Raw genomic sequence first — 17,785 nt, 5'->3', positions numbered from 1 at the left:
GATGAATTTAAAACAATCTGTGCACTCGCAACCCAATTTTTATTGGGCATGGGCACACAGTGCAACAACTGCCCAAGACAGACTCTATATGGGCAACATAGAATTCATTTCTATAGCACCTTTCACAAAGAACAGTACAGCACGGGAACAGGCCCTTCGGCCCACCAAGGCTGTGCCGACCCAGGATACCTTTCTAAACTAAAGAACTTTTGCCTCTAAAAGAGAAAATGCTGGAAAATCTCAGCAGGTCTGGCAGCCTCTGTAAGGAGAGGAAAGAGCTGACGTTTCAAGTCCAGATGACCCTTTGTCAAAGCTATAGGGTCAACTGGACCCAAAACGTCAGCTCTTTTCTCTCCTTACAGACGCTGCCAGACCTGCTGAGATTTTCCAGCATTTTCTCTCTTGGTTTCAGATTCCAGCATCCGCAGTAATTTGATTTTACCTTTTGCCTATACGGGGTCTATATCCCTCTAATCCCGGCCTATCGTGTATCTGTCAAGGTGCCTCTTAAACGTTGAACAAAGAGCGGTGAAAATTACAGCACAGGAACAGGCCCTTCGGCCCTCCAAGCCTGCACCGACCGTGCTGCCCGACTCAGCTAAAACCCCCTAAACTTCCGTGGACCATATCCCTCTGTTCTAAACCTACTGCTCTTGTACCTCCTTCTACCACCTTCCCTGGCAGCGCATTCCAGGCACTTACACCTCCCCCACACCCCGTGTGAAAAAACCTGCCTCTCACACCTCCTTTAAACTTCCCCCCTTTTACCTTCAACCCCCATCCCCTGGTAATTGACATTTCCACCCTGGGACTATCGGGGGACATCCCAAAGCACTTCACAACTAACCTATGAAGTGTCATTACTGCTGTGATGGAATGTGATCTGCATACAATAAGCTCCCACAAACAGCAACGGGGTGAATTGTTTTTAGTGAGATTGAGTTGAGGGATAAACATTGGCAAGGATTTGGATTTGGTAAAAAATTGCAGCATGCGGCTGTGCAGAGGGATCTGGGTGTCCTTGTGCAGGAATCTCAAGGAGTTGGTTTGCAGGTAATTAAGAAGGCAAATGGAATTTTATCCTTCATTGCTAGAGGGATGGAGTTTAAAAACAGCGAGGTTATGTTGCAGCTGTATAAGGTGCTGGTGAGGCCACACCTGGAGTTACTGTGTACAGTTTTGGTCTCCTTACTTGAGAAAGGATATACTGGCACTGGAGGGGGTGCAGAGGAGATTCACTAGATTGATTCTGGAGTTGAAAGGGTTGGCTTATGAGGAGAGACTGAGTAGACTGGGGCTATATTCACTGGAATTCAGAAGAACGAGGGGAGATCTTATAGAAACATATAAGATTATGAAGGGAATGGATAAGATAGAAGCAGGGAAGTTGTTTCCACTGGCGGGTGAAACTAGAACTAGGGGGCAAAGCCTCAAAATAAGGGGGAGCAGATTTAGGACTGAGTTGAGGAGGAACTTCTTCACCCAAAGGGTTGTGAATCTGTGGAATTCCCTGCCCAGTGAAGCAGTTGAGGCTACCTCATTGAGTGTTTTTAAGGTAAGGATAGATAAATTTTTGAACAGTAAAGGAATTAAGGGTTATGGTGAGCGGGTGGGTAAGTGGAGCTGAGTCCATGAAAAGATCAGCCATGATCTTATTGAACGGCGGAGCAGGCTCGAGGGGCCAGATGGCCGACTCCTGCTCCTAGTTCTTATGTTCTAATGACTCCAATCTGTCCCAATGGTTGGAGTGAAGGGACACTCTCTTCTGCTTGGAGTTAGACCACATGGCGAGGAAACTGTAGATGGAGCTTTGCTCTGACTCAAAGCACCTCGGAATGCGGTTGAATCTGTCTCACTGAGAAGGTGAGACTGAGAGTTTGCCCCTCACCTCAAATCAGGGTTTAATTTTCTTCCATCATTGCCAGGGAGATGCCAACAAGTCCGACTCGGAGGAGGAAAGAACTTCAACTAATTTTGAAGACTGCGAAAAGCTGAAAGAGATGCATTATTTATCAGGTAACAGGAGACAGAACAACTGTTTTCCAATGATGTTTTCCATGGTAATGTTACAAATGGTTTTGATGAATAACTTTGGGAAAACTGTTCCCAGTGGCAATGTGGACTTCTATTCAAGTGTATCTTCACACCCAGCTTTTGTGGGATCCTGGAAGGATTCCCGGACTGATTAAACCACATCATGAATGCTCCTTCCAAACAACCATGGAATCCCTACAGTGTAGAAAGAGGCCATTCGGCCCATCAAGTCTGCACTAACTCTCTGACGGAATATCACCCTTAGGCCTTTCCTGTAACCCTGCGTATTCACTCCACGAATCCCCGTAACCTGCTCATCTTTGGACACTAAGGGGCAATTTAGCATGGCCAATCCACCTAACCTGCACATCTTTGGACTGTGAGAGGAGACCAGAGGAAACCCACACAGACACAGGGACAACGTGCAAACTCCACACGGACGGTGATCCAAGGCAGGAATCAAACTCAGGACATTGTGAGGGAGCAGTGTTAATCACTTTTGTAAGGTTGTCTGGTAAGCCAACATAGACTAGAATCTGAGTCTTTCTCATTTAAACTGTGACTTTGACTGGGTCAAGCCAGGTTTAGGACTGTCTCACTGTGCCAAAGGTTTCCATTGGATACAGGAGATTCTTGGACAGTGCCTAACCATCCTCTCTTGTTTTCCTTTTCACGAACCCAGAGTTGAAAGCGTGTTCCATCGCCATGACTCCCAACGGGCATTTGGACCTGTCTGCTCAGAGCCAGCCCAGAGGATCGAGGAGCTCTCTACAGCCTGACAATCCCTACATCGCAACCGAGTCCCGGAAAAGCAGCGTGACCTCGCTAACTCGCATGAACTTTGATCAGAAGTCGCTGGTAAGGATCTCATTTTGCAGCTGTGTCACCCCAGGATCCATTGGCAGGCAGGTCCTTGCAGGCCAGCATGTCATTAGCTCAGAATAATGATGGAATATTTGGAGAAACAGAGAGAGCCAAAGTCTTTTGTCTCACTCTAGATTATCTAATAGACCAAGAAGAAAGTTTCATATACTTTGCATCGATCAATGATAAATTCTCCAATATAACTGGACTATGATGTGAGATAAATGACTGATGGCTGTGTAACAGAACCTCTATTCCTCAAACTGATTTCATTTTTGCCTCAGCTGATGAAGGAGCAGTGCTCCGAAAGCTCGTGACACCAAATAAACCTGTTGGACTTGAACCCGGTGCTGTGAGATTTCTGAATAATTTCATTTAGGATATGGAGTTGAGATTGAGAGCGTTTAATCATAGAATCCCTACAGTGTAGACGGAGGCCATTTGGCCCATTGAGTCTGCACTGACCACAATCCCACCCAGGTCCTATCCCCCATAGCCCCCCATGTTTACTCTGCTAATCCCACTGAGACTGAGGGAGAATTTACCACAGCCAATCCAACTAACCTCCAGGTCTTTCAGACTGTGGGAGGAAACCGGAACACCCGGAGGAAACCCACGCAGATACGGGGAGAATGTGCAGACTCCACACAGACCCTCAGTTTGATTCTGGTCTAATAATCTGGGAGCTGTGATTCCCAAATCCGTCTTTAAGAAGTTGAGAATGGAACCACAACCTCTGGTTTGCAATGAGTTACTCAGTCTCAACCAGGGGAGCATCCTTTACCCACCACCCCCCCCCCCAACCAATTTACCACTGGGGAGGGGGTGGATTCATCTCCTGCTTGGAAAGTCTTTGGTGTCAGGGTAAAACCAGATCAGTTCCTGCTCTGATGCTTGCCATAGTCGAATAGCCCTTTTTCACCCACCTGGATACAGGGGCATTCAGCACGGGAGATTAAGAAGAAGCCTCCACATGGGCTGAAGGAGTCATAGGGTGCAGGAAAGGCCCTTCAGCCCATCCACTTTGGCTTGTTTCACATTATCAAGGGACCCTTCCCCCCTCACCCGCACCCCCCCCCCCCCAACCACCAAAGTGCACATAAGGGGCGTCACGGTGGCACAGTGGTTCGATTGGGTAACTGCCTGTGTGGAGTCTGCACGTTCTCCCCATGTCTGCGTGGGTTTCCTCTGGGTGCTCTGGTTCCTATGATTCCGTGATTTCTTTGACAACAAGATACTCGGTTCTATGCAACGGGGGCCCCCCCCGCCCCGCCCCACCCCGCGCCCGCCCCAAGGCCTACCATGGCCTTTAACTCCCAAACTTGTTGAAAATGGAGGCCCTTCTCAGCCTTTGGGCTAAGATTAAGCCCGAGATGGGACTCCGCAGTGCCTCATCCTGACAATTCGGATCTCGTTTGTCTCCTCGTCTGAAGTTGGATTGGGTTCAATATGAAATGGGGTTTTTTTTTGGAGTAAAGCAGGGAGGTGGATTAGGAGTTCGCCCCGTCCACTCTGAGCACTGGCCTTCTCACTTTAAGAATGGAGTTCAATTTAAAAAGAAAATTGACTTGCGTTACCGTTAGATAGCCGTGGCCAGGTGAGCCAGAGAGCAAAAGGCAGTTCTGAAATGGCTTCTTTGAAATGGGAGGGGGAGGGGGCTTATTAATTGCAGGGGGAGAGGGGGGTAACCTTGTGCCCATCACCCCACATTTCTTTCCTCCCTGCCTCGCCTTGTAAATCTGACCACTTCCCCCCCCCCCCCCCCACTCTCCACCACTCACTAGGCTCTCCAATCCCTCCCCACATCCCGGCACTTCCCTGGCACCAGTCTCCCTGAAGAGCCTCTTCCCATTGCAATCCCAGCAGTGGTCGCTACCAAGTTCCGGCATGATGGAGATGGGGTGTCCAATCAGACTGACCCGCAACTGTCCAGGGCGGAGACTTTCCCGTCCCACACGGGCTGAAGTCCACCCAGTGTCTGTTTACCCCCCCCCCCACGCCACCATTATTGTTGTTGGAATAGGCTTTTTACCAATCTCCCTACTCACCGTGGCACCCACCCAGTAAAATCCAGCCTGGTTTAATGTCTCCAAATAACGGTACTTCTGACAGTTCAGCATTCCCTCAGTACGGCACCGAGAATGTCAACATCTTCAGCTAAGCCTATCAGGTTAATCTTCCCCCTCTATTACTTACGTGGCGAAAAACTGCAGCAGGCGACGGTGCAGAGGGACCTCGGGGTCCTTGTGCATGAGTCGCAAAAACCCAGCCTGCAGGTGCAGCAGGTGGTCAGGAAGGCGAATGGGATGCTGGCCTTCATCGCGAGGGGGATTGAATATAAAAGTAGGGAGGTCTTGCTGCAGCTGTATAGGGCATTGGTGAGGCCGCAGCTGGAGTACTGTGTGCAGTTTTGGGCGCCGCACCTGCGCAAGGATATTTTGGCCTTGGAGGGAGTGCAGAGGAGGTTTACTAGGCTGATACCGGAGTTGAGGGGGTTGAGCTATGAGGAGAGGCTGAATAAACTAGGCTTGTACTCGTTAGAGTTTAGAAGAATGAGGGGAGATCTCATTGAGACGTATAAGATGATGAATGGGATGGATAGGATAGAGGTGGAAAGACTCTTCCCGCTCAAAAAAGACAGTAGGACTAGGGGGCACAGCCTCAAGATAAAGGGGGGCGGTTTAGAACGGAGTTGAGGAGGAACTTCTTCACTCAAAGGGTGGTGAATCTCTGGAATTCTCTGCCCGTTGAAGTGGTGGAGGCTGCCTCGCTAAATATTTTTAAGAAGCGGGTTGATGGGTTTTTGATAAGAGAGGGGATTAAGGGTTATGGGGAGAGGGCGGGAAAGTGGAACTGAGCCACGACAGATCAGCCATGATCTTATTGAATGGCGGGGCAGGCTCGAAGGGCCAGATGGCCTACTCCTGCTCCTATTTCTTATGTTCTTATGTTCTTATGTTCTCTGTTTGATGCAAAGATGTGATGTGGAGGTGCCAGCGTTGGACTGGGGTGGGCACAGTAAGAAGTCCCACAACACCAGGTTAAAGTCCAACAGGTTTATTTGGTAGCACGAGCTTTTGGAGCGCTGCCCCTTCATCAGGTGAGTGCAGGATTTGTTTCACAAACAGGGCATATATAGACACAGACTCAATTACAAGATAATGGTTGGAATGCGAGTCTTTACAGGTAATCAAGTCTTAAAGGTACAGACAATGTGAGTGGAGGGAGGGTTAAGCACAGGTTAGAGAGATGTGTATTGTCTCCAGACAGGACAGTAAGTGAGATTTTACAAACCCAGGCAAGCTGTAACAGATAGTGCAACATGAACCCAAGATCCCGGTTGAGGCCATCCTCATGTGTGCGGAACTTGGCGATCAGTTTCTGATGGCTCAGTTCACCGAGCAGAAACTGTTTTCCAACTTGTATGTTCTGTTCTGACCACTCCCGTGATCGGGGGAAGCACCGTGTGATCTGGGCGAAAGTGGTGACCGCGTGATTCCTTTCTCTCTTTCAGTCCAGCCGCCGGAGCTCCCACTACATCCCGTGGGGAGCTGGAAGCAACTGGGGGGGTCGCAGAGCCAGCTGGAACAGCGTGGGGCGCGCCTCCAGCCTCAAGCGCAAGCTTTACACCGGCGAGCACGAGTCCCTCCTGTCCGGCCACCGACGCAAGACCTCCTCCCCCTCCTCCTGCGAGGACCCCGATGACATCAGGTCGGAGGTGGCCAACAGCCTGGGCCTGCTGCACCGACGGGCACTCTCCCTGGACACCAAAGGTCCTGGAGACCTGCAAGAACTCCTCCAGGTGCCGGCCGTGCCGCCAGTGGGGAGGAAGAACAGCGTGGCAACGGTTACCATGGACCACAGGGACTGCAATGGCAAAGGGCCGCACATTGTGAAAGAAATCTTCCCAAAGATGAACAGCAGGAAAGAGAAGGGTGTTTACGACGAGGAACTTGACTACGTGAGTTGATTAGCCCCTGTCCTGCTCAGTTTAGGATCTGATTCAGAATGGTGGGTTTGGAGGTCAGGCAGGTGATAAAAGCAAAATACTGCAGATGCTGGAAAGCCGAAAGGAAAATGGACAATGCTGGAAAACTGAACAGGTCTCGCAGTGAAGTTTATTCATTAGTGCCACAAGTAAGGCTTACATTAACTGTGATGAAATCCCTGTGAAATTCCCCTATCTGCGGAGAGAGGAACAGAGTTGATGTTTCGAGTGTAAATCTGCCATTAGCACATTCTGCTTTCTAATCTTTATGCCACTATTAACTCCCGCTTTAGTCTTTAACGCTGCCATTAACACTGCCTTTGTCTTGTGCAGCTTTGTGCAATCTCTACCCACTCTCACCAACCCCCGACCTTCTATTCAATCTCCTTTTCAACAGTGCATAATCCTACACATTTCACCCTCTCTTTAGCTCTGAAAAAGAGTCTTACAGACTCGAAAAGATAATTCTCTCTCCATAGACACCAAGAGTCTCTGGAATATTCGTCCTCCAAAGGCGGGGGTGGGAGCAGAATCTTTCAATATTTTTGAGGCAGAGAACCTTGATTAACAAAGGGGGGAGTGAAAGTGAAAAGGGTTAGGCAGTGATTTGACTCAGGAAGTCCAACTAGAAAGGAACAGTACGTATTGTTAATTTGATTTGATTTATTATTGTCACGTGTATTAACATGCAGCGAAAAGTATTGTTTCTGGCGTGCTATACAGACAAAGCACACTGTTCATAGAGAAGGAAAGGCGAGGGTGCAGAATGTAGTGTTACAGTCACAGCGAGGGTGTAGAGAAAGATCAACTTAATGCGAGGGAGGTCCATTCAAAAGTCTGACGGCAGCAGGGAAGAAGCTAATGTAACCCACCCGTGGGGGGGGGCGGAGGGTGAGTGTGGGGGACGCGCGGAAGTGGTGATAAGCAAATGGGGTTTTGAGTTGAAATGAATTTTGAGAAAATAACCCCTTTTGAAGAGATTGAATTTTAAGTTTATTTATTAGTGTCACAAGTCGACTTACATTAACACTGCAGTGAAGTTACTGTGAAACTCCCCCAGTTGCCACGCTCCGGCGCCTGTCCGGGTACACCGAGGGAGGATTTAGCACGGCCGACGCTCCCTAACCAGCACGTCCTCAGAAGGAAACCGGAGGAAACCCACGCAGTCACGGGGAGGATGTGCAAGCTCCGCACGGGCAGTGACCCGAGGCCGGGAGTGGAGCCTGGGTCCCTGACGCTGTGAGGCAGCAGCGCTAACAACCACGGTGTGCCACTGTGCCGCCCCTAAGTGGGTAAACATGTGACACCTATGACCGCTAACAAAACACCACCACCCCCCCCCCAACTTTCCAATAAGTGTAACCATATGGCAGGCAGTGCAGTGGGGCTCCCCCCCTCACAGCAGGAAGATTTCCAGACAAACCCTTGCCAGATTGAGTACATAAAAGTCAGATTTTGAAGGGACCTTTTGATGGCGAAATCCATTCGGTGATAAACGCAGAAGGGAAATGACTTGACGAGCGACATTACCCTTAAGTGCTGCCCATTTAGCATTCAAGGTAATTATGTATGTAAATCTGGCATATTTGTTCCTGTCCATGTGCTAAATGCATCTTAATTATCCTGGAATTAAACTCGTTTTTGTGTGGTGGTTTCAGGTTGACAGAGTCTCAACGGAGACAAGTGATTTGCCAAATACCTAACCCTCGTGACATATGTTTCATATGAATCTAGTGGGATCCGCTCCAACAATTCCTCAACTGCGTCTTGCAATTTCTTTCATGTAACATTCATGAAACTGGCTGAATTTCTTGGGAATTAATCCTTCCTCTAATCGTCAGACAGGGTGGCGGATAGACTCATAATCCTTCCCCAACCGGTTGGAGGAAGTGAGAGGAACAGATTGTGATCGTAGAACGTCCACACCACAATGAACAGTCCCAGAGCTGAGTTAATCCTGGAGTCGCAGAATCACTCACCGCAGGAGAGGCCCTTCGGCCCATCAGGTTTGCACCAATGTGCAGGAAACGCCTGAACTCCCACCTGATCCCACTTGCCAGCACTTGGCCCAGAGCCCTGAGCGTTACGATGGGCCAAGTGCTCATCCAGGTACTTTTTAAAGGATGTGAGGCATCCGACCCCCCACCACCCTCCCAGGCAACGCATTCCAGACCCTCACCACCCTCTGGGTAAAAAATACCCCCCAAACTTCCTGTCCCTCACCATGAACCTGTCTCCTTGTGACTGACCCTTCAACTAAGGGGAACAGCTGCTCCTTATCCACTCTGTCCGTGTCCTTCATAATCTTGTACACCTCGATCAGGTCATCCCTCAGTCTTCTCTGCTCCAGAGGAAACAACCCAAGCCTGTCCAACCTCTCTTCATAACTTCAATGCTCCATCCCAGGCAGCATCCTGGTGAATCTCCTCTGCACCCCTCCCCAGTGCAATCACATCCTTCCTATAATGTGGTGACCAGAACTGCACCCAGTTAATCTGGAAGAAGAATGGACATTGGAATCATAGAATACAACAGTGTAGAAGGAGGCCATTCGGCCCACCGAGGCTATACCAACCACAATCCCATCCAGGTCCTATCCCCATAACCCCATGCATTTATCTCAGCTAGTCCCCCGACACTAAGGGGCAATTTAGCACGGCTGATTCACCTAACACGCATGTCTTTCTGACTGAGAGAGGAAACCAGACCACCCAGAGGAAACCCACGCAGACACGGGGAGAACGTGCACACTCCACACAGTCATTCATCTGAGGTTGGAATCGAACCCGGGTCCCTGGCACTGTGAGGCAGCAATGCTAACCATGGTGCCACCGTGCCGCCCAGTAGGGGTTTTAAAGGAGGGTTGGCTGACGGCAGATAGAGTCAAAATTAAGGAGACTTTGGAAGGCAGAGAAGGAAATAGCAAAGGAATTAGTGAGAGATGAGAGTCCCAGAGTGTGGGGAGATTTGTCCTGATTGATGTCTCGTAATGGATAGGCCTTTGGGGAATAGTCGGGGGGGAATGTTGGAAGGATCTCCCTGCCGATTATCAGAAGCTTTTTCCTAGGATAGAAGAGTCAAGTACTGGGGGACATGAGGGCAGCACAGTGGTTAGCACTGCTGCTTCACAGCTCCAGGGATCCGGGTTCGATTCCCAGGCCACACTCCTTCTGTGGACTCGAACTCGGAACCTCTGGGCCAGCAGCAGGAACCGTATCCACTGCACCACAAAGCCTCCTGCAACAGTGTGGCTAGTCGGGGTGAACTCCGTACAGCAGGGAAGGCTGGAGGAAATAAAATAGAGATGGCTAAATCACAAAGAACATTACAGCACAAGAACAGGCCCTTCGGCCCTCCAAGCCTGTGCCAATCATGATGCCTGCCCAAACAAAAACTGTATCCACCCATTCCCATCCTATAAGACCATCAGACCATAAGATATAGGAGCAGAATTAGGCCACTCGGCCCATCGAGTCTGCTCCACCATTCAATCCTGGCTGATATTTTTCACCCCCATTCTCCTGCCTTTTCTCCATAACCCCTGATCCCCTCATTAATCAGGAACCGATCTATCTCTGCCTTAAAGACACTCAGTGACCCGGCCTCCTCTGTGGCAAAGAGTTCCACAGATTCCCCACTCTCTGGCTGAAGAAATTCCTCCTCATCTCTGTTTTAAAGGATCGTCCCTTTACCCTGAGGTTGTGCCCTCTGGTTCGAGTTTTTCCTACTAGTGGAAACATCCTCTCCACTCCACTCTATCCAGGCCTCACAGTATCCTGTAAGTTTCAATAAGATCCCCCCTCATCCTCCTAAACTCCAACAAGTACAGACCCAGGGTCCTCAACCGTTCCTCATACAACAAGCTCTTCATTTTCAGGGATCATTCTTGTGAACCTCCTCTGGACCCTTTCCAAGGCCAACACATCCTTCCTCAGATACGGGGCCCAAAACTGCTCACAATACTCCTATTCATGTATTTGCCTCTTAAATGCTGCTATTATACCTGCTCCCACCAACTCTCCGGGCAGCGTGTTCCAGACATTCACCACCCTCTGGGTACAAAAACCTGCCTCACGCATCTCCTCTAAACTTTTCCCAATGCACCTTAAACCTATGTCTCCTCGTACTTGACTTTTCTATCCTAGGAAAAAGCTTCTGACTATTCACTCTGTCCGTGCCTCTTGTAGACTTCTATCAAGTCGCCCCTTCAATCTCCATCGTTCCAGTGAGAACAAACCAAGCTGATCTAACCTCTCCTCATAGCTAATGCCCTCCATACCAGGCAACATCCTGGTAAATCTTTTCTGTACCCTACTCGTCCTGGTAAACCATTCATCTTGGTAAACTTCTTCCAGGAAGTTGTTCAAAGTGAGTAAACAAAGAGGAACGATTTCCCTGAGTGAAGAATGGATAAGCAGAGGGCACAGATTTGAAAATGATTATATCTGTGATTATCATGAGGAGAATCTTTCTTTTCTCTGCCAGTGATTAGGAATTTGGAATGCACTCCCTGGTGAAGAATACTGTAGGGAGCTCCAGAAAAACGGAATTTGGTTACTAGTTGAAGAAGTAATGGAAGGATACGGTAGGAGAGGAGCAGGGGAGTGTGGGTCTAACTGGACTGCTCCTTGAAGGGGCTGACACAGACTGAAAGGACTGAATGGCCTCCTCTGGCCTGACCTAATTCCGTGAGGAAAACTGGATGGTCTTTCTTCGTCCAGTAATTCCACTGCAGAGTCTGTACGTTCTCCCTGTGTCTGCATGGGTTTCATCTCACAGTCAGAAAGACGTGCGTGTTAGGTGGATTGGCCATGCTAAATTGCCCCTTAGTGTTGGCTCGATGGGCCGAATGGCCTCCTTCTGCACTGTAGGATTCTATGATTCTAGTGTCCATTCATCTTCCAGGCGAGCCGAGTGCAGTTCTGGTCGTCACATTGTAAACGTATCTGATAGAGGAAAAGTGTCATCCTAACGGGGTCACAGGTGAAGGGGTGTTCTTCAATCCTTCACTGTAGCCAAGGTAGTTGGTTGTTCCTTGTGTTACACCATAACCTTGGGTCTGTACTCGTTGGAGTTTAGAAGGATGAGGGGGGATCTTATAGAGACGTATAAGATAATGAAACGGATGGATAGGGTAGAGGTAGAGAGATTCTTCCTGCTTAGAAAGGACAGCAGGACTAGGGGGCACAGCCTCAAGATAAGAGGGGGCACAGTTTAGGTCGGAGTTGAGGAGGAACTTCTTCACTCAAAGGGTGGTGAATCTCTGGAATTCTCTGCCCGTTGAAGTGGTGGAGGCTGCCTCGCTGAATATATTTAAGTCACGGGTAGATAGGTTTTTGACAGACAGGGGAATTAAGGGTTATGGGGAGAAAGCGGGAAAGTGGAACTGATCCACTTCAGATCAGCCATGATCTTATTGAATGGCGGGGCAGGCTCGAAGGGCTAGATGGCCTACTCCTGCTCCTATTTCTTATGTTCTTATAAGATATAGCAGAATTGCCACAGAATCAGCAGGGTGGCACAGTGGTTAGCACTGCAGCCTTACAGCGCCAGGGATTCTGTGGATTCTATGGAGAATCCCTACAGTGCAGAAGGAGGCCATTCAGCCCATTGGGTTTGCATAGACCACAATCCCATCCAAGCCCCATCCCCATAGCCCCATGCTTTGACCTGAGCTAGTCCCCCGACACTAAGGGGCAATTTAGCACGGCCAATCCACCTAACCTGCACATCTTTGGAGTGTGGGAGGAAACCCATGCAGACACAGGGAGAACGTGCAAACTCCACACAGACAGTGACCCGAGTCAGGAATTGAACCCGGGTCCCCGGCACCGTGAGGCAGCAGTGCTAACCACTGTGCCACCGTGCTGCCCCATTTGGAAGACTCGGGTTGAATGAGGCCATTCGGCCCATCGAGTCTGCTCCACCATTCAATTGTGGCTGATAAGTTTCTCAACCCCATTCTCCCACCTCATCCCCATAACCTTTGACCCTCTTACCAATCAAGAACCTATCTATCTCTGTCTTATACACACTCAGTGACCTCCATGGTCTTCTGTGGCAATGAATTCCACACATTCCCTGGTTTGTTAACTGCTCTGCGATGTCCCGTTTCAGAGCCTGTGTTTCCGAATTCAGAAGATGGTGGAAATTTACAAGCCAGACTGGTGTGACACCCGGGCTGATTGGTCAGTTTATTTATTCTCCCCCCAGAACAGGTAAGAATGTAAAACGCGGCAAAGGGCCGGTTTCAGAACCAATCCCACTTTCTGCCTTGAAACGGGATTTTTCCGAGTCAACTGTGCCGACGCTTCAACCGGGCTGAGGTCGTTCCGAAGGGTGGAATTCTCCAGGCTCCCCTGTGACGGAGGCGGCTCCTTGTTGGCCGCCCGTGAGATCTTCCAGTCCCGCCAACGATTTATGTTCCTCGTCTGCGTCACCGTCAGGGAAGGGATGGACCTTGGCGGGACTGGAAGATCCGTCAGCGGAGAGGGATGGAGAATTCCTGCCCCAAGACCTTTAAAGGATTTGATAGGCCACGGAGAGAGAAAAATCAGTTAAAGTTTATTTATTAGTCACAAGTAAGGCTTACATTAACACTGCAATGAAGTTACTATGAAAATCCTCTTGTTGCCGCACTCCGGCACCTGTTCGGGCCAATGCACCCTAACCAGCACGTGTTTTGGAACGTGGGAGGAAACCGAAGCACCCGGTGGAAACCCACGCAGACACGGGTAGAACATGCAGACTCCATGCAGTGACCCAAGCCGGGAATCGAACCCAGGTCCCTGGTACAGTGAAGCAGCAATGCCAACCACTGTGCCACTGTACCGCCCCTGAAGGGGGCAAAGCTAAGAACTGTTACTGAGAGTCTGGCAGATGGAGTACAATGTTGGTAAATGTGAGGTCATCCATTTTGGTAGGAATAACAGGAAAATGGACTATTATTTAAATAGTAAAAAATTGCAGCATGCGGCTGTGCAGAGGGATCTGGGTGTCCTGGTGCATGAATCACAAGGAGTTGGTTTGCAGGCGCAGCAGGTAATTAAGAAGGCAAATGGAATTTTGTCCTTCATTGCTCGAGGGATGGAGTTTAAAAACAGCGAGGTTATGTTGCAGCTGTATAAGGTGCTGGTGAGGCCACACCTGGAGTACTGTGTACAGTTTTGGTCTCCTTACTTGAGAAAGGATATACTGGCACTGGAGGGGGTGCAGAGGAGATTCACTAGGTTGATTATGGAGTTGAGAGGTTTCGCTTATGAGGAGAGACTGAGTAGACTGGGGCTATACTCATTGGAGTTCAGAAGAATGAGGGGAGATCTTACAGAAACATATAAGATTATGAAGGGAATGGATAAGATAGAAGCAGGGAAGTTGTTTCCACTGGCGGGTGAAACTAGAACTAGGGGGCATAGCCTCAAAATAAGGGGGAGCAGATTTAGGACTGAGTTGAGGAGGAACTTCTTCACCCAAAGGGTTGTGAATCTGTGGAATTCCCTGCCCAGTGAAGCAGTTGAGCCTCATTGAATGTTTTTAAAGCAAGGATAGATAGATTTTTGAACAGTAAAGGAATTAAGGGTTATGGTGAGCGGGTGGGTAAGTGGAGCTGAGTTCACGGAAAGATCAGCCATGATCTTATTGAATGGTGGAGCAGGCTCGAGGGGCCGAATGGCCGACTCCTGCTCCTAGTTCTTATGTTACTCACAGCTACCCTGAGCTTCCTGATCCAATTTTATCTCTTCCCCAATTAGATTCCGCTTGATGTGCCAAATGATCATCGCGCACAAGCTATTCGATTACATCGTTCTGGCGTTTATTTTCCTGAACTGCATCACTGTTGCGTTGGAGCGGCCCGAGATTGACCAGGGCAGCACGGTAGGTGACCTTTGCACTTTCACCTCACTGACCGCAAAACAAAAAGAGGCAACTTTGCGAGTGAGCCCGTCTGTGTGACCCAAAGCAATGACAGGGTTTTTGAAACATGTCATAGGATCCCAGAATCCTGACAGTGCCGAAAAGGCCATTTGGCCCATCCGCACCAACTCTCTGACTGAGTATCTTACACAGACCCCCTCCCCCACCCAACCCCCGTAAGCCCAGACATACCCTATATGCTTTACAGGGCCATATAAAGACACAAACTCAATTTACAGGATAATGGTTGGAATGTGAGTCTTTACAGGTAATCAAATCTTAAAGGTACAGACAATGTGAATAGAGAGAGGGTTAAGCACAGATTAAAGGGATGTGTATTGTCTCCAGATGGGACAGTTAGTGAGATTTTGCAAGTCCAGGCAAGTCATGGGGGTTACAGATAGTGTGACATGAACCCTAGATCCCAGTTGAGGCCGTCCTCATGTGTGTGGAACTTGGCTATCAGTCTCTGCTCAACAGTTCTGCGTTGTCATGAAGGCCGCCTTGGAGAACGCTTACCCGAAGATCAGAGGCCGAATGCCCGTGACCACTGAAGTGTTCCCCGACCGGAAGAGAACAGTCCTGCCTGGTGATTGTCGAGTGGTGTTCATTCATCCGCTGTCGTAGCGTCTGCACGGTCTCCCCAGTGTACCATGCCTCAGGACATGAACCTCACTCCAGGGGGCTGGGTTAATAGTCCGGTTGGTTTTCAGTGCGGTATTGAGGGAATGCTGTCTGTCTGAGATGCTGTCTGTCTGTCACTGAGGACCAGCCTGCCAGCACCCCCAGCGCAATCATTCAAGCTGTAGCGTGGAGTTCTCCCCGGTGACCCGTGTAACATCCATCCTTCAGTCAACACAACTAAAGGCAGCTTATCTGGTCGCATATCAACAGTTTCTTTCTTTACCTTCCTTCCAGAGTGTTGATTTTAACATCTTACCTGATCGACAGCGATTAGTGTGAGGAGAAGTTATATTTATCCAGTCGTGACAATGAAACCAATTATTTCCCCCTCTCTTTCCCTTTACCATTTGACCAATTACGTCTAATCCACCCGGGCGAAACTTTGTGTTCATTAATGTTGGACTCTGTCTTTACAGGAGAGGATCTTCCTCAGCGTCTCCAACTATTTCTTCACGGCTATCTTTGTGGCAGAGATGACCCTCAAGGTAAGCGATGCCCGAGGGGAACTGAGGGTAAAGCACCCTTTGCACAAACTGCATTGTGCCAGTGTGGCAGCATTACGGCACAGCACATCGCATCTTATTATTCCCCAAACTTCATTTTCTGTACTTTGGATGTTTGCTGTATCCCATGAGAGTGGCACAGTGGTTAGCACTGCTGCCTCACAGTGCCAGGGACCTGGTTTCGACTCAGGTGACTGTTTGTGTGGAGTCTGCACATCCCCCCCGTGTCTGCGTGGGTTTCCTCTGGGTGCACCTGTTTCCTCCCGCACTCCAAAGATGTGCGGGATAGATGGATTGGCCATGCTAAATTGCCCCTTAGTGTCCAAAGATGTGTAGGGGGATTGGCCATGCTAAATTGCCCCTTAGTATTCAAAGATGTGTAGGGGGATTGGCCATGCTATATTGCCGCCTGGTGTCAAGAGATGAATAGGTTAGGTGGGTTGGCCATGTTCAGTTGCCCCTTAGTGTCCAAGTTTGTGTAGGTTAGGTGGATTGGCCATGCTAAATTGTCCCTTGGTGTCCAAAAATGTGCAGGTTTAAGGGGATTAATGGGGTAAATATGTAGGGATTCAGGGATGGGGCCTAGGTTGGAGAGTCGGTGCAGACTCGATGGGTCAAATGGCCTCCATCTGCACTGTCGGGGCTCTATCCCTGACTTCGATCCGCTGTTCCGGGTTTGAGTCCCCCACCTGGGGAGTTGAAGGCCACATTCAGCAGGCTGTTCACCTGCCAATCCTTCCCGCGCGGATGTGACAGGTGGTCCGAGTGAGAGAGATTCCTGGTTGGGCTGTGCTTGTTGGAGACTGGCGCTCCGCTCTCCCCCACGGCCCTCCCCTAACCCCCCGCCTGTCTCCTGGATCTCTCCGTGAGGGAGGACAGTAGCCGCAGCGCTGATGCGACTGCGAGAGGAAAGGAATGGGGAGAATCCCTCTTTGAAGGGGATTGTGCGCTGAGATCCCCAGCACCCAGGATATCGGGAACGTATTCCAGAGCGCAGTGTCAATGTGTGAATCAGTAACAGACGGAGGAGACTCCGCACAGTGAAATGATTGAGCAGGAAGCAGACAGATGGGATGAAACTGTAAATGGAAAATCCACAGTTCCTTCAGGGTGATTAGACTCAATAAACAAGATGTTAGAAATCTAATCTGCCACCCAGTCAAAAAGGATCATCTTTCACACAACCAGAGCAGGCACCTGGATTAAATGGTCAGCTGAAGATGTAGGGCTGCCAGATGTCACTGCTTCCCTTAATTCCATCTTCCTGATCAACCTTATCATATAAATTTCTTCAGCGTGTGAGACAGGCGTTAACCAGAGACGGCATAAAGAGAGCAACACAGCACGGGAACAGGCCCTTCGGCCCACCAAGCCTGTGCTAACACACGATTTCTATCCCTCCCGTTCATGTTTCTAACAAGAAATGCCATGAATGCTGCTCGAGGCACGGTGGCACAGTGGTTAGCGCTGCTGCCTCACAGCGCCAGGGACCCGGGTTCGATTCCCGGCCTCGGGTCACTGTTTTTGCGGAGTCTGCACATTCTCCCCGTGTCTGCATGGGTTTCCTTCCACAGTCCGAAGGTGTGTGGGTTAGGTGGGCTGGCCTTGCTAAATTGCCCCTTAGTGTCCAAAGATATGCGGGTTAGGTGGGCTGGCCATGCTAAATTGGCCAATTTAGTGGGCAGCACGGTGGCACAGTGGTTAGCGCTGCTGCCTCATAGTGCCAGGGAGCCGGGTTCAATTCTCGGCTTGGGTCACTGTCTGTGCAGAATCTGCACATTCTCCCCATGTCTGTGTG

General features: G+C 49.6%; 1 protein-coding gene across 1 annotated transcript in view; it reads left to right on the top strand.

Annotated features, from left to right (window-relative positions):
- Window positions 1–17,785, top strand: part of LOC145361508 (voltage-dependent T-type calcium channel subunit alpha-1I-like) — a 165,465-nt gene that overhangs the window by 85,903 nt on the left and 61,777 nt on the right. The window contains exons 13-18 of the mRNA XM_080217320.1: window positions 1,926–2,016; window positions 2,717–2,892; window positions 6,413–6,859; window positions 13,004–13,104; window positions 14,638–14,761; window positions 15,901–15,969. Coding sequence (XP_080073446.1) covers window positions 1,926–2,016; window positions 2,717–2,892; window positions 6,413–6,859; window positions 13,004–13,104; window positions 14,638–14,761; window positions 15,901–15,969 — 1,008 coding nt within the window. The remainder of the gene's footprint in view (window positions 1–1,925; window positions 2,017–2,716; window positions 2,893–6,412; window positions 6,860–13,003; window positions 13,105–14,637; window positions 14,762–15,900; window positions 15,970–17,785) is intronic.

Source organism: Carcharhinus amblyrhynchos, chromosome 35, assembly GCF_965287045.1.
Source record: "Carcharhinus amblyrhynchos chromosome 35, sCarAmb.v2.hapA, whole genome shotgun sequence".
NCBI classification, from domain to species: Eukaryota; Metazoa; Chordata; class Chondrichthyes; order Carcharhiniformes; family Carcharhinidae; genus Carcharhinus; species Carcharhinus amblyrhynchos.
This window is presented reverse-complemented; position numbering and strand designations above follow the sequence as displayed.